Consider the following 13,514-nt stretch of genomic DNA (forward strand, 5'->3'; position numbering starts at 1 on the left):
ATTTGTGGCTGTTAAACACGAGTCAACAAAATCTAAACAAAATGAGGGAAAGAAGGAGAATGAGGAAAAAAAGAGCACAGCTTTTAACAGATTTTTACCTTCCTGAGGAGCCACTTCCTCTGGCGCTGGTCTGTGACGTCAGTCACACATTAATGACAAAGCAGTCGCATGTACAAAAATATACAAAATGGATACCATACATGATTGAGGCCTGGGTCCGGTGTGAAAAATACTAATAACAAGCTTTCTCACAGCCACAAACAGGTTGGATATGGTTCACTTGTGAGCAAAAAAAAATGAATTGAGTCATATTTCCCTGCAGTGTGAACGAGGCCTTAAACAATGGTTGCCATGATGAATGACATCAGGTAATTCTAACATCATTCATGTAAAAGTGATGACAATTGATGAGGAATTGAAGAAAGGCTGATGTATGTGAAGTGTGTAGAGGTGAAGGGGTGAAGAGATGAAGGGGTGAGGGAGCGCGGCTGAGTCTTTCCAACAGTCTATGTAGACACTGTGCTAACAGTACGCTGGCGCTCCACAAGGTTTCCAGCCTTTCTGTTCTTGCAGTAGACATAGAGAGCCACCAGGGGAATGCAGGATATCGAGGATGCCAGCAGCAGACCGATGGCGACTTGACCAAAGAGAGGATAAGGGGTCACCTCGGCCTTCCCCTAATGAAAGAAAAGGGACACTTAGCTCAATGTCCACACTGCTCATTTCAACAAAACACCAAACGTTACATCAGGAGCTGACAGTTTCTCTTTTAACACAAACTACTGCAGAGTTTACTGAGATGATAACCAAAGAAACTGCAACCTGAACAAATACGAGAACTGATATTAACCAGCATTCATCGTTGGTGGGCTTTAACACTCACGTCACCATGGTGACATCTAACGTTTGAGTCTTTCTGAGTAGATTGTCTCAGGGTAGTCAACAGTGGCAATGATGGCTGAATGACTGGGTGACTGTGATGATCTGACTAACATCTCCTCTGTCCTGTGAATAACTGGGTGACTCTGTGATGCACTGCAGGCCTTCCTGACAACCTGAGTAATGCCTCCCCTTGGCCCACAGTCAGCTGGATTGTCCAGAAGTAGGACGGGTCTTTCCTGCAACGGGAGTAGAGACTGCACAGTGTCCATGTCTCGGTTTATAGCTCGGTTCATGTTATGACCGACGTTAAGTCTAACAGCTTCAGTATTTAGTTTCTGCTTTCTGATTTGGTCTATCAATGGACTTATTTTCTGCTCCTGTCTTCCTCTCTTTGTCCAGTTTCATTTAGTTCACTGATCATATTTCTGGAAAATTCACCTGTGACTCTTTTCCCTTTACCTGGATTACCCCTGATTGTTTCAGCTGTGTCTGATGGTAAATGGATTTCACTCATTTAGTGCTTATATAGTTCTGCCTGAGTAGTCCCAAAGCACTTTACATTGTTAGTCATGTTCACCCATTTGTACGCTCATTCACACACCAATGGAGGCGGCCACCATGCAGAGCTCAGTCCGTCCACTGGGAGCAGCTTGTTTGTCCAGACTAACTTCTTCTCAGCCTTAATTCGTCACTTCCGCCATTGATCTGATTAGATTTTGGCTTTGTTTCTCTACCTTTTCTCTACCTATATTTATAAGTATTTCTTGGTGCTTCAGGTTTGAACAGAACAGTCGCTTTTGTCTTGATTTCTGTTGGGATTTCTTCCCTCATAGTGATCACTCTGTACCATGTATGTTGTGCGGTCCACCCACGGTGTACCATCTTTGTTGCATTTGGCAGTTTGGCTATCAAATTCAGCAAATATTAATCTGATCTGTATCAGAACCTCGGAGCTCCACTGTCTAAACAGGAAATGATAGCCAGTTCAGTTCTATCAGTCTCATAAGATATACTAAACAGTTAATCAGGAATTTGAATTACTAGTTAAATTAATTACAATTATCAGAATTAACAGTGAAGCTTGAAGGATTTTAGAGTTCTTGACACAGAAGAGTTGACATTTCATTCACCTTTGTGCTCATTAATAAAACAGCAAGCATGATTCCAAAAATTATATTTATTTACAATGAAAACAAATAAAACACCGATTCTAACTACCTATATACAGCTTGGTGTGTGTAGGTGTATGTGTGTGTGTGTGTGTGTGTGGAGAGAGAGAAAGAGAGAGAGAGAGAGCGAGAGCGAGAGAGAGAGTGAGAGAGAGAGAGAGAGAGAGAGAGGTGGAGGGAGTGTGTGTGAGACGTGTAATGGAACTACAAAACAAGATGGCGGATCACAAGAAACTACATTCAAATGGAGGTTATCAGAGAGCAGGAAGTCTGTCCTGGGTCTCCACCATGTGCTGGAGAACAATGGAACATGGAAGCTAGTCTTTAGCATCTGCTTCCTGTGTGTCTCTGCTAAAGGACCATTTCTAGAATGACTTGATGTGAATGAGACTTGTTTTGTAAAACGTCAGGAGTCGTCAGATGGTGTTCAGTTACTGTGTGATGTTGTCTTTGATGTGATATGTGTAGGATTGTGAGTTAACTAGTTAGTAAAGCAAAGATTAGCATGCAGACCCTGTGTCTGTGGCAGAGCTAACGTTGGTTTACAGGTTGATAACTGCTCCTAATATCATTATCTATAGAACTCAATCACTGTAACAGAATCAACACATCTTCATAAAGTTAAACAGTTCTATCATAGCATCAGGTTTAACTAATCTCAGGTAAAGCCCAGTTGTTGTTCCCACTTCCTTGAAGGAGTTCAGTTGTTGTCCTGCTGGAGGGAAGCTGGTGTCTTCTCCTGTAGTTAGCACCTCCTGCTAACTGTGGTTGCTGGTTCTGCAGGCTGAGGAGAAGAAGATGAAGTTGATGTTTCAGGAGTCCTTCTTTGCAGCTCCTGGTTGTTCCTTTTGTCCAGACTGAGGAGCTGGTCGCTCAGGTCTGTGATGGTTTTCCTGCTGGTTCAGGAAAACACAAAGAAGTTCTGTGAGGCGTCGTTTCCCTGGTCCGTCCTGGAGGAACTGGTTGGTTTTCCTGGTTGATGGGAGATCAGACTCTGGGTGCTGGTCTCTGGATCAGGGGAAGGTCTGACCCTCGTGGTGGGTCAGCAGAGGAGTTGAGGCTTTTTGTGTGTTTGAGAGAATCTCTCCAAATCTTTTGATGAAAGTTGGGGGATTCGAAGGTGTGAAATCTTGAGAGCCCGACCCAATCGGTGACTGGATGAATGCATGGGGGAAGTGTCTTTTGAAAGTGTGTGAGGATTTGCATACGTCTGCAATGACAACAGGTCCCCCCTGCTGTAAGTGATGCTCATTCACATTACTGGGTCAGAATTCACATCATGATTGTGTATCATGACAAATGAAAATTGTCTTTCGTTGGAAATCAACAATTCTTGTGATATCCGAACACTTCCATCTCGATTTGGATCCTCCTCAGTCAACCTTCAAGCAGCTGAAGCAAGGAGCACAACACACCCTAATCCTGGTGCTAGTCTTGGCTGACAAGATTTCACCTGGAGACAGTCAGTGGATTTTCCCAAGTCAGCACTGGTCCTGGCGTTCAGTCTGAATGTTCATCTCGTGGCTCCACTGAGAGCAGGCTGCTTCTGTGTCTGGACTTTTGAATGATAATGACCTGTGTCTGGCCACACCCATTCCAGGTCTGTTTCCTGGTCGTGAAGAGAAAACATGCCTGCTCATAATCTTGGAGGCAGAGTTAATCTCTCTGTGGGGGAGTCATAAAATCCCCACCAGTGGGTGGGTGGGGGGGGGGGGGGGGGATCTTTCCTCTCATCTACCTGTTGTGAGGTCAAAGTGAGTATCACTGCTAGATGTTTTATTTTCCTTCTCATGATGTCATGAAGGGAAAATCTCTGAATCGTCTGTATGAGCACACATTCATCAAGTGATGGATGACAGACTTCATTCTGGAGCTTCATACTGGCTGTGGGGACTTTGATTACTGTTAGAAAACAGTTGACTGTAAGAAAACCATTAGAATGTGAATTTTGGATGACATGGAACCTATATCCCTATGGGATAGCAGATAAACCTGTGACGGTTGGCTGTCCTGAATGTGTGCGAGGAGAAGCGCCATGATGTTGGATTAGAGCTGCATGAGATCAGGTGAACATCATGTTGAGGATTTTGATAATGACTGGTGATAAATACAAAAAGTTACAGAGATGATGGTAAGGCCTTTATTATAAGGAAGATCAGTGGCCTTTTGAAAGCCCATGAGTAACTCCATTTGGTTCATTCACAGCAGCTCTGATTGGGCATTGCTCTGTTTCATTCACACTTTGCGTCCTCACACACACATCCGGAGGTGAAAACCAAACTTACCAATTCCTTGTTCCAGGCCTGGTAGGTAGGCACCCCTCCCATGATGTAGTTGATGATGTAGAAGATGAAGAGGGCAACCAGGAGCACAGGACTAACAAAGGTCCACATGATCTTCCAGTACCAGTTGGGACGATGGCCAATCATATCTTCTATGTCTTTTTCAAACCTGTCAGGAGGAGAGAACAGACTCTGTTCAAGTATCGCTCTATTTCATTTATTTCATGATCCTGATGAAATAACATCACAGCAGAACACAAACCTCTTGATTCCATAAATGTAACTGACAGTTATGACTTCGATGAGTACGATGCAGAGCAGAGAGAAAGTTGCTCCATAGTCGTTGAATATAGTGACCCAGTAATTTCCAGGGGGGGTTGTTAAGGCCAGACCCAGCAGTCCACAGAACAGACACACCAGACCTGCAGGGATAAGCAAAGCTTCAGGACAAGGTTAAAAGAAAGCTCCTCCACACCAAACCGTCACCATATTCACATACCACCCCACCAAACCTGCAGGGAAAAGCAACCCCTGACAAAATGTCACATTGTTCACAGACAGGTGGTCCAGTGCTTCTGCCCATCCACAGTCACTCAGGACTCTGAGCACTGCAGACTTGAGAACCATCCACACGTCTACACCCCTCCCCCCCTGCTCCCTCCTTGAGCGTTGCATTTTTCACCCTCTAATTGGGAATGTGAGCTGGGATTAGACTGTCATGAGAGGTTAATTTTACCCCGATGATGTGTTGTTTCAATAATAATTCTGTGAGACATGGTGGAGGCAGCATCATGCTGTGGGGATGTGTTTCAGCAGGAAGGACTGGATAAATGGTCCGAGTCCAAGGAAAGATATTTGGTGCTGAATAAAGTTTTTTTTTTTTTTTTTTTTTGTTAGAAAATCCTGTACCAGTCTGTAAGTGACTGATATTAGTTTCAACTTCCAGGACAATGACCTGAAGCATCCTGCTAAAACAAAACAAAACAGGGGTTTGAGGGGAAACAAAAACATGTGTTGGAATGGCCGAGACCAGGGGTCGGCAACCCGCGGCTCCGGAGCCGGATGCGGCTCTTTCGCCCCTCCACTGCGGCTCCTTGAGCCTCTGTGCCACTGCAGTTCATCCTGGAGCGGGATGTAAGGAGGCAAAGCCACCCAGAGAGGGACGTAAGGAGGCAAAGCCACCCAGAGAGGGACGTAAGGAGGCAAAGCCACCCAGAGAGGGACGTAAGGAGGCAAAGCCACCCAGAGAGGGACGTAAGGAGGCAAAGCCACCCAGAGAGGGATGTAAGGAGGCAAAGCCACCCAGAGAGGGACGTAAGGAGGCAAAGCCACCCAGAGAGGGACGTAAGGAGGCAAAGCCACCCAGAGAGGGACGTAAGGAGGCAAAGCCACCCAGAGAGGGATGTAAGGAGGCAAAGCCACCCAGAGAGGGACGTAAGGAGGCAAAGCCACCCAGAGCGCAGTCCCACTACAAAGAGTGGAGTAAAATGTAGGGTCGTGAACGACGCAGAGATGTAACGTCATTACGCAACAATAATGGCATGAAGAACGTAGAATTGCGGCTGCAGGTCATGACAGCGGCTCAACTGGTGTCTGAAGCTGGGAGCTTCCTGCACCTTTCACAGTAAAACTGCTGTGCTGCGGAGCGCCGACAGTTCCAAGAGGATCATTACAGACTTGTTGAGAGTGACGGAACATTGTAGTGAATTACGCAACAACTAAAGGACATTGAAAGCCACACCTCTCACACTCATGGTTCGAACAATCCCAGATCTTCCACATTTATCTTCCATTTTAATAATGTGTAGCAATAAAGGAGCTGAGAGCTGCAATGCATTATGGGAGCTTCTGTTTGTCGTGTTTTAAATGTGATTATTGGGGATTATATTAGGTTTCTAAGTGTAATAATTGTGTTGTGTTGTGTTTTTGTTGCTTAGTTCATGTAGTTAAGTTTATTAGTTGTAAGTCGTCAACCAGCAGTGAAGAAGGTTTTGTGTGTAGTGTCGTCCTGGCATGGTCTGCCGGTGGGACTGTCAAAATAAAGTGAGTGTTGTGTTCAGTGGGAAACGGGACCAAATGGCTCTTTGAGCATTAAAGGTTACCGACCCCTGGCCTAGTCAAAGCCCAGACCTCAATCCAAGGGACATCATGACATCATGATCTGTGGTCAGAGTTCCAGATTGGTGTTCATGTGAACTGGAGTGGTGACACAGCCATCAGGGAAACCTGGATGGAGGCCTCACTGCACTCTGGCTGGACCTCACTAATGCAGCTGGCTCCATACGTCACAAAGCTTGTTGAGCTCACCCTTCAACGACATGTCAAAGTCATAGGCCTTTTATGGATTACGACAATAATTTCAGGCTAAGAGTCACTGGTGTGTCGAGCACATTGGACGGACACCCACTGATAGGGAACATGAGCTGGGATTAGACCGATTTACTTTACTGATGATGTGTTGCTGATCTCCCTCTCCCATTGAAAGGGGGTTCAGCAGCTACATGCAAGGATGGCTTGACCTACCTGAGCAGTGCTGCCCGCTATGGCACGAGCAACATCCTGCAGCTTCTGTTCAACAGCATTGTCAAGGAGTTGTTGATGTCCAGAAAACCATAGGGGTTCCAGTACAAGGGGTCAAAGGATCCAAAGGTGGCATCAGCTGGTATCCAGGTGCAAATGGGCCATAAATGGAGGGCAGACAAAGCCCTAGAGGTGGCTGAGACATGACTGAGGCAGAAGACACTGGTGAGATCTACAGCAACCAGAGTGGACAAGGCCAATGACAAAGAGAGCTGACATCTTGTGCAGGAGGAAGTGCGGGCAGGTGTAGAAGAATCAAGAGCTAGCAGGATGGCAGGAATGGGACAACAAGGAGCATGGATAAACTAGGACAATGTTCTGCAATGCAAGATCATATCTCGAAAGCACACTTCCAAACATATCAGGTTTTCAGCCAAGTTCTACCAAGTCCAGTGAACCTTAATATCTGGGGCAATACAGAAACACCTATCTGTCCCCAATGCTCAACCCAGGATCCCTAGAACTCCTCAACAGAGCCCAAACGCTCTTGGAGATGGGCACTACCATTGGCAATACAACCAGCCACTCAGGGTAGTTTCTGACAGCATATCCATTGCTGTTAAACTACGAAGGGCTCAAACAAGCCAAAGAAGATAATGTTCCACAGAAACACAGCATCCACCCTCGGACAAAGTCGAGCTTCCTCATCTTCGTCACCGACTGGCAACTCTAGGTGCACCCTGGGAAGAAGCTAAAGGGCCATGACAAGAGAACACAGTTTTAACCAGATGTGGTCATTGTGTCAGAGGCTGGAAAACTGCTGTGAACCTCTGGAGGTGGAATGGAAAGGGTATGCAAGGTGGTCACTCTACAAAGTGCTCAGGCTGCTGAACCTCAAAGAAAGGCAAAAAGGAAGGCCATCACATGAGCATCAAAAGCCGCAGAGCAGAAGAAGCGACAAGGTAGCTGTGGACCAAGAGGGCAGAGTCATTGACAAACACTGCGAGGACTCAGGCTGGGGTATGATCTTGAGTCTGAACAACCTTGTTCGGGTCATCTGGGGTTTTATCAATCTTGGTCAGCTTGTCTGAGGTCTGATCAAACTTGGGTCATGTTGTATGAAGTCTGATCAGCCTTGGTCGGGTCATCTGGGGTTTTATCAAGCTTGGTCCGCTTGTCTGGGGTCTGATCAAACTTGGTCAGGTCATATGGAGCCTGATCAACCTTGGTCAGGTTGCATGGAGTCTGATCAACCTTGGTCAGGTTGTCTGGGCAAAGGTGTCTGATGTTGAACGATCCGAAACACCCAACAACACCAGGATATATTACATTTGACTATTGTGACTTCATGAGGTACGCCTGACTCTGATTCAAAGAGAGCATGTTTTCTCAGTCAGAACAGGTCTCATTCTTGGTGTTGTAGATTGATTAGGTTCTGGGATACTTCCTCAGAGATTTTGGCCCACATGGACATGATAACATCACACAGCTGCTGTAGACTTGTGGGCTGACCATCCCTTATTTGATGGTAACCTAAATCACCTTTAATCATTATTCGCAAGCTCAGCTCAACCTTCATTAGCTCATTTTCCCCATGTCTGCAGAACCACAATCTCCTCATGTCAGACTGGAGGAGCAGGCAGTAGTTTTGGACAGGTACTTAATGAAGCGGCTGGTGGTTGTGCACCAGAATACTGAGAGTGTCCTGCCGACAAACAGAATGGTACAGCACCTGTCCTCGAAAGGCAGGATCTTACCATTGAGCAGCTCGGTGCTCATGAAGGAGAAGATCTTGAAGTCTCTCAGCGGTGTGACGATGGCCATGATGTTTCCCAACATGCTGCCCATCCCCAGCAGTAGCAGCATGAAGAAGTAGAGCACGGACCACAGTTGAGACACGGGCATGTTCTTAATGGCCTCGCTGTACACGATAAAGGCCAGACCCGTCCCCTCCACCGCCTGCAGCAGAATGACAGGAACAGAGCCGTTATGGTCCCTGCAGGCTCAGGACACTCCACTCTGCTCAGGAATCACACAGTCCTTCAAACTGACATTGTTACCATACTGAAGCCATTCTGTACTCCTGCAGTCCCTCTGAACACTCCTCCATCTTTCTGAACATCCCTGAACACTCCTACATGTCTATGAACTCTCCTATATGTTTATGAACACTTCTATATGTCACTCTGAACACTTGTCACTTCTAGAGGACAGTACAACAGGGAGGGAGGGGGATGGGGAGGGGAGGGGAGGGGAGGGGAGGGAGGAGTGAGGCTTTCCTTTCATTCACAGCTACAATCTTCACAACTATCCAATAATGCTTGATTTCACAATAAAGTCAACATAGCTTCTAAACCTGGTTGGGTATATTTGTCAGAACTGTTGGGTTTCACAATTCAGGACACAAAGATGAAGCTGAAATAGGAACTGCTGACAATTCAGTATTATGTATGATTTCGTTTTTAATCAGCCAAAAATCATTTTCTGAAACACTTCTAGCTCCAACTTTGATTTTTGAAATGGAAACAGTTGTTACTGTCTATTTATTCGATTTTATACCCATCCTTGGTCACTTTACTGTCTATGTAATTATATGTTGTAAATATTTTTGTAATTGTTATTTTTAATATATTGTTACATGCCTTTGCACTGTGGGTCCGAGAGGACTGAAATTTCATCTGTGCTGTATGTCATGCATATTAGCACACTTGACAATAAAGCTGACTTTGACTTTGACTTTGAGTTGTCAGATTATATTTTCTTGGGTAAAAATGACTAAACTCTATCATGTAAAAGTTAGAAGCCTTTTTATCTGTATGATGACTGTCAACTTGTTTACTTGGAGGAGATGTTGGTCTGCTCTGACCTCTGAGATGTTTTATTGGTCTGTTCTGACCTCTCAGCTTCATTTGGATTACTACTTACGAGGGGTGTCAAAATATTTGTCATATGCGATGTTCCTTTTTGATCCTTCACTGTCGGCTCTTCCTATCATTATGAAGCAGAATTCACCAAGTGTTGGATGAAGAAGAAGAAGAAGAAGAAGAAGAAGAAGAAGAAGAAGAAGAAGAAGAAGAAGAAGAAGAAGAAGAAGAAGAAGAAGAGGAAGAAGAAGAAGAAGAAGAAGAAGAAAAGTGATGGTGAACGCGAAGGGAGAGCTGACGGCTTCATTTTACTCATGCATGTGGGAACTTTGGCTTCCCAGTGAAACATAACAGTGTTGGCACCCGTGTTTCAAGGAGGTGTGGTGGTATGTCGCTGGAAAAACATAAAACATGCTAAGACGGCTTCACCCTGATAGCCTGTTGACATGAACAAAGACAAAATCTACATATACATCTCCTACAAGGTGCTGTGTTCTTTTCCTCTATATGGCAAGGCAAGGTAAATGTATTTATAGAGTGTCATTCAAACACAGGGCAATTCCCAGAGCTACATGAATGAATGAATGAATGAATGAATGAATGAATGAATGAATGATATGAGAACCCTCCTAATGTACAGTAGAATCTCTGAGGAGCAGACCTGGTAAGAGTGGACACCCTGTACTGGGAGACACATCACTGTGCACAGACACATATTTAACTGTTAACACATCGTAATGAGGGCACAACCTACCAAACATGAACAACGCACAGGTTTTCCTGGCAAATTTCAAGCTGAGCAACACTAAAATGGCCAAAATGCTTTGGCTGAACCAGATTATTAGAATATTCAGGCCGCGACTGCTACACGATTGCATCTATACTACACTCTGGGTTCACTTCCATGTGCGTTCCATAATGTAACGTAACAATCCTGAAGATATCTTCACTTCTGCTGCCCAGCATTCTCCACTTTTCCTTAAGTAGTTTATGTTTCACTTCAGGACTTCTCAGGAGTCTGGTTCTTTATTTGCTTTTAAATTGTGATTGTTCAGACGGGGAGACAGAGGATCTCCTCACACAAGCATCCAGTAGCTCTGTCGCATGCACAGATGGTGCGTACAGATCACGCACAGGGTGGATGACGATTTTGACGTCATGTGTACTCTGTGCACACGAAAGTTTCACTTTTCCTTAACAGCAGAGAACATAAGGCCCATGGGCCAAAACCGACTCGCAAGAGGCTCCAATCTGGTCCCACCAAGCAAGCAGGTTATAGAGGATTTATACTAGTATTTTTTTGACATTTCATTGTATTTTCTATCAGAATGTTTCAATAAAATTGACTTTATGTTGAGATTGTAATCATTTTCAGTACTAACTGTTTAATCTAGCAAAAATCGATATATTCCATTCCATAATATTTCATTCCATACACTGTGACCACAACAAAGAAAAAGTTTGAAGTGTAAATTGATACATTATTATAGCAATATTTTACCAGTCTGGTGCACTCAGGATGAAACTGGTCTGTATGTGGTCCCTGAAGTAAATTAATGTTCATAATTATTTTGTATACATCTTATATATACATATGTATATGTTGGGCCTGGAATCCATGCTCTCCTTCTAGCAGTTCCCCCTCAAGAGGACAGGCTGCAAGAACAATGGGAAGGTAATAAAACAGCATGGGAGAAGGACAACTCCCCCTTGAACTGCAACCTTATCGTGGTGGGGGAGTTTGAGCACCCGAATGACCCTCGGAACTATGTTGTCGGGGGGCTTGCCCCCCCAGTAGGGTCTCCCAAGGCAAACAGGTCCGAGGCGACGGGTCAGACTAAAAGCAGTTCACAAAACCCCCATGGATACACGCAAGAGGAGCAAGGTGACGTCGCCCGGTTTGGCGCAGCCGGGGCCACACCCTGGAGCCAGGCCCGGGGTGGAGGCTCGCACGCGAGCGCCTGGTGGCCGCGTTCTTGCCCGCGGGACTCGGCCGGGCTCAGCCCGAAGGGACGACGCGGGCCCCTCTTCCTCATCCTCCTGTGGACCCACCACCCACAGAGGGTGCCGTAGGGGTCGGGTGCAGTGTGGATTGGGTGGCAGTCGACGGCAGGGGCCTCGACGACCCGATCCCCGGACACGGACTCTGGCTTTTGGGACATGGAACGTGACCTCGCTGGGGGGGAAGGAGCCCGAGCTTGTGAGGGAGGTTGAGAGATACCGGCTAGATATAGTCGGGCTCACCTCCACTCACAGCTTGGACTCTGGAACCCAGCTCCTCGACAGGGGCTGGATACTCCACTTCTCTGGAGTTGCCAAGGTGTAAGGCGGCGGGCTGGAGTGGGCTTGCTTATTGCCCCACAGCTCAGCCGCCATGTGTTGGAGTTCACCCCGGTGAACGAGAGGGTTGCGTCCCTACGCCTACAAGTAGGGGACAGGTCTCTGACTGTTGTCTCGGCCTATGCACCGAACAGCAGCTCAGAGTACCCAACCTTCTTGGAGTCCCTGGGAGGGGTGCTGGATAGTGCCCCAACTGGGGACTCCATTGTTCTCCTGGGGGACTTCAACGCCCACGTGGGTAATGACAGCGAGACTTGGAAGGGGGTGATTGGGAGGAACGGCCTCCCCGATCTGAACCCGAGTGGTGTTCTGTTATTGGACTTCTGTGCCAGTCACAGTTTGTTCATAACGAACACCATGTTCGAGCACAGGGGTGTCCAAAAGTGCACATGGCACCAGGACACCCTAGGCCGGAGGTCAATGATAGACTTTGTGGTCGTGTCATCTGATCTCTGGCCGCGTGTCTTGGACACTCGGGTAAAGAGAGGGGCAGAGCTGTCAACTGATCACCACCTGGTGGTGAGTTGGATGCGCTGGACTGGGAGGAGGCCGGATAGACTCGGCAGGCCCAAACGTGTTATGAGGGTCTGTTGGGAACATCTGGCCGAGCCCTCCGTCCGCGCAGCCTTCAACTCCCACCTCCGGGAGAGCTTCTCACAGATCCCGAGGGAGGTTGGAGACATTGAGTCCGAGTGGACCATGTTCTCCACTTTCATTGTCGAAGCTGCTGCTCGGAGCTGTGGCCGCAGGGTCTCTGGCGCCTGTCGTGGCGGCAATCCCCGAACCCGGTGGTGGACACCGGAAGTAAGGGATGCCGTCAAGCTGAAGAAGGAGTCCTACCGGGCACTGTTAGCTCATAGGACTCCCGAGGCAATCGACAGTTACCGGCAGGCCAAGCGAGCCGCAGCCCGGGCTGTGGTGGAGGCAAAAACTCGGGTCTGGGAGGAGTTCGGAGAGGCCATGGAGGAGGACTTTCGGTCGGCCTCGAGGAAATTCTGGCAAACCGTCCGGCGCCTCAGGCGGGGGAAGCAGTTCTCCACCAACACTGTTTACAGTGGAAGTGGGGAGCTGTTGACCTCAACTGGGGACATTGTTGGGCGGTGGAAGGAATACTTCGAGGACCTCCTCAATCCCACCACCACGTCTTCCATTGAGGAAGCAGAGGCTGGGTTCTCAGAGGTGGACTCGTCCATCTCCCAAGCTGAAGTCACCGAGGTTGTTGTGAAGCTCCTCGGTGGCAAGGCACCGGGAGTGGATGAGATTCGCCCAGAGTTCCTTAAGTCTCTGGATGTGCAGGGACTGTCGTGGCTGACTCGTCTCTGCAACATCGCGTGGCGGGCGGGGACAGTACCTCTGGACTGGCAGACCGGGGTGGTGGTCCCTCTCTTCAAGAAGGGGGATCGGAGGGTGTGTTCCAACTACAGAGGGATCACACTCCTCAGCCTCCCCGGGAAAGT

General features: G+C 47.2%; 1 protein-coding gene across 1 annotated transcript in view; it reads right to left on the reverse strand.

Annotated features, from left to right (window-relative positions):
* Positions 1–506: 506 nt before the first annotated feature.
* slc6a20 (solute carrier family 6 member 20) overlaps positions 507–13,514 on the reverse strand; it is a gene marked incomplete at both ends in the record, with an annotated part of 52,024 nt that continues 39,016 nt past the window's right edge. The window contains 4 exons of the mRNA XM_080501268.1: positions 507–677; positions 4,337–4,502; positions 4,596–4,755; positions 8,611–8,812. Of these exons, the coding sequence (XP_080357394.1) occupies positions 507–677; positions 4,337–4,502; positions 4,596–4,755; positions 8,611–8,812 (699 nt within the window). The remainder of the gene's footprint in view (positions 678–4,336; positions 4,503–4,595; positions 4,756–8,610; positions 8,813–13,514) is intronic.

Source organism: Blennius ocellaris, assembly GCF_963422515.1.
Source record: "Blennius ocellaris genome assembly, chromosome: 8".
Lineage (NCBI taxonomy): Eukaryota > Metazoa > Chordata > Actinopteri > Blenniiformes > Blenniidae > Blennius > Blennius ocellaris.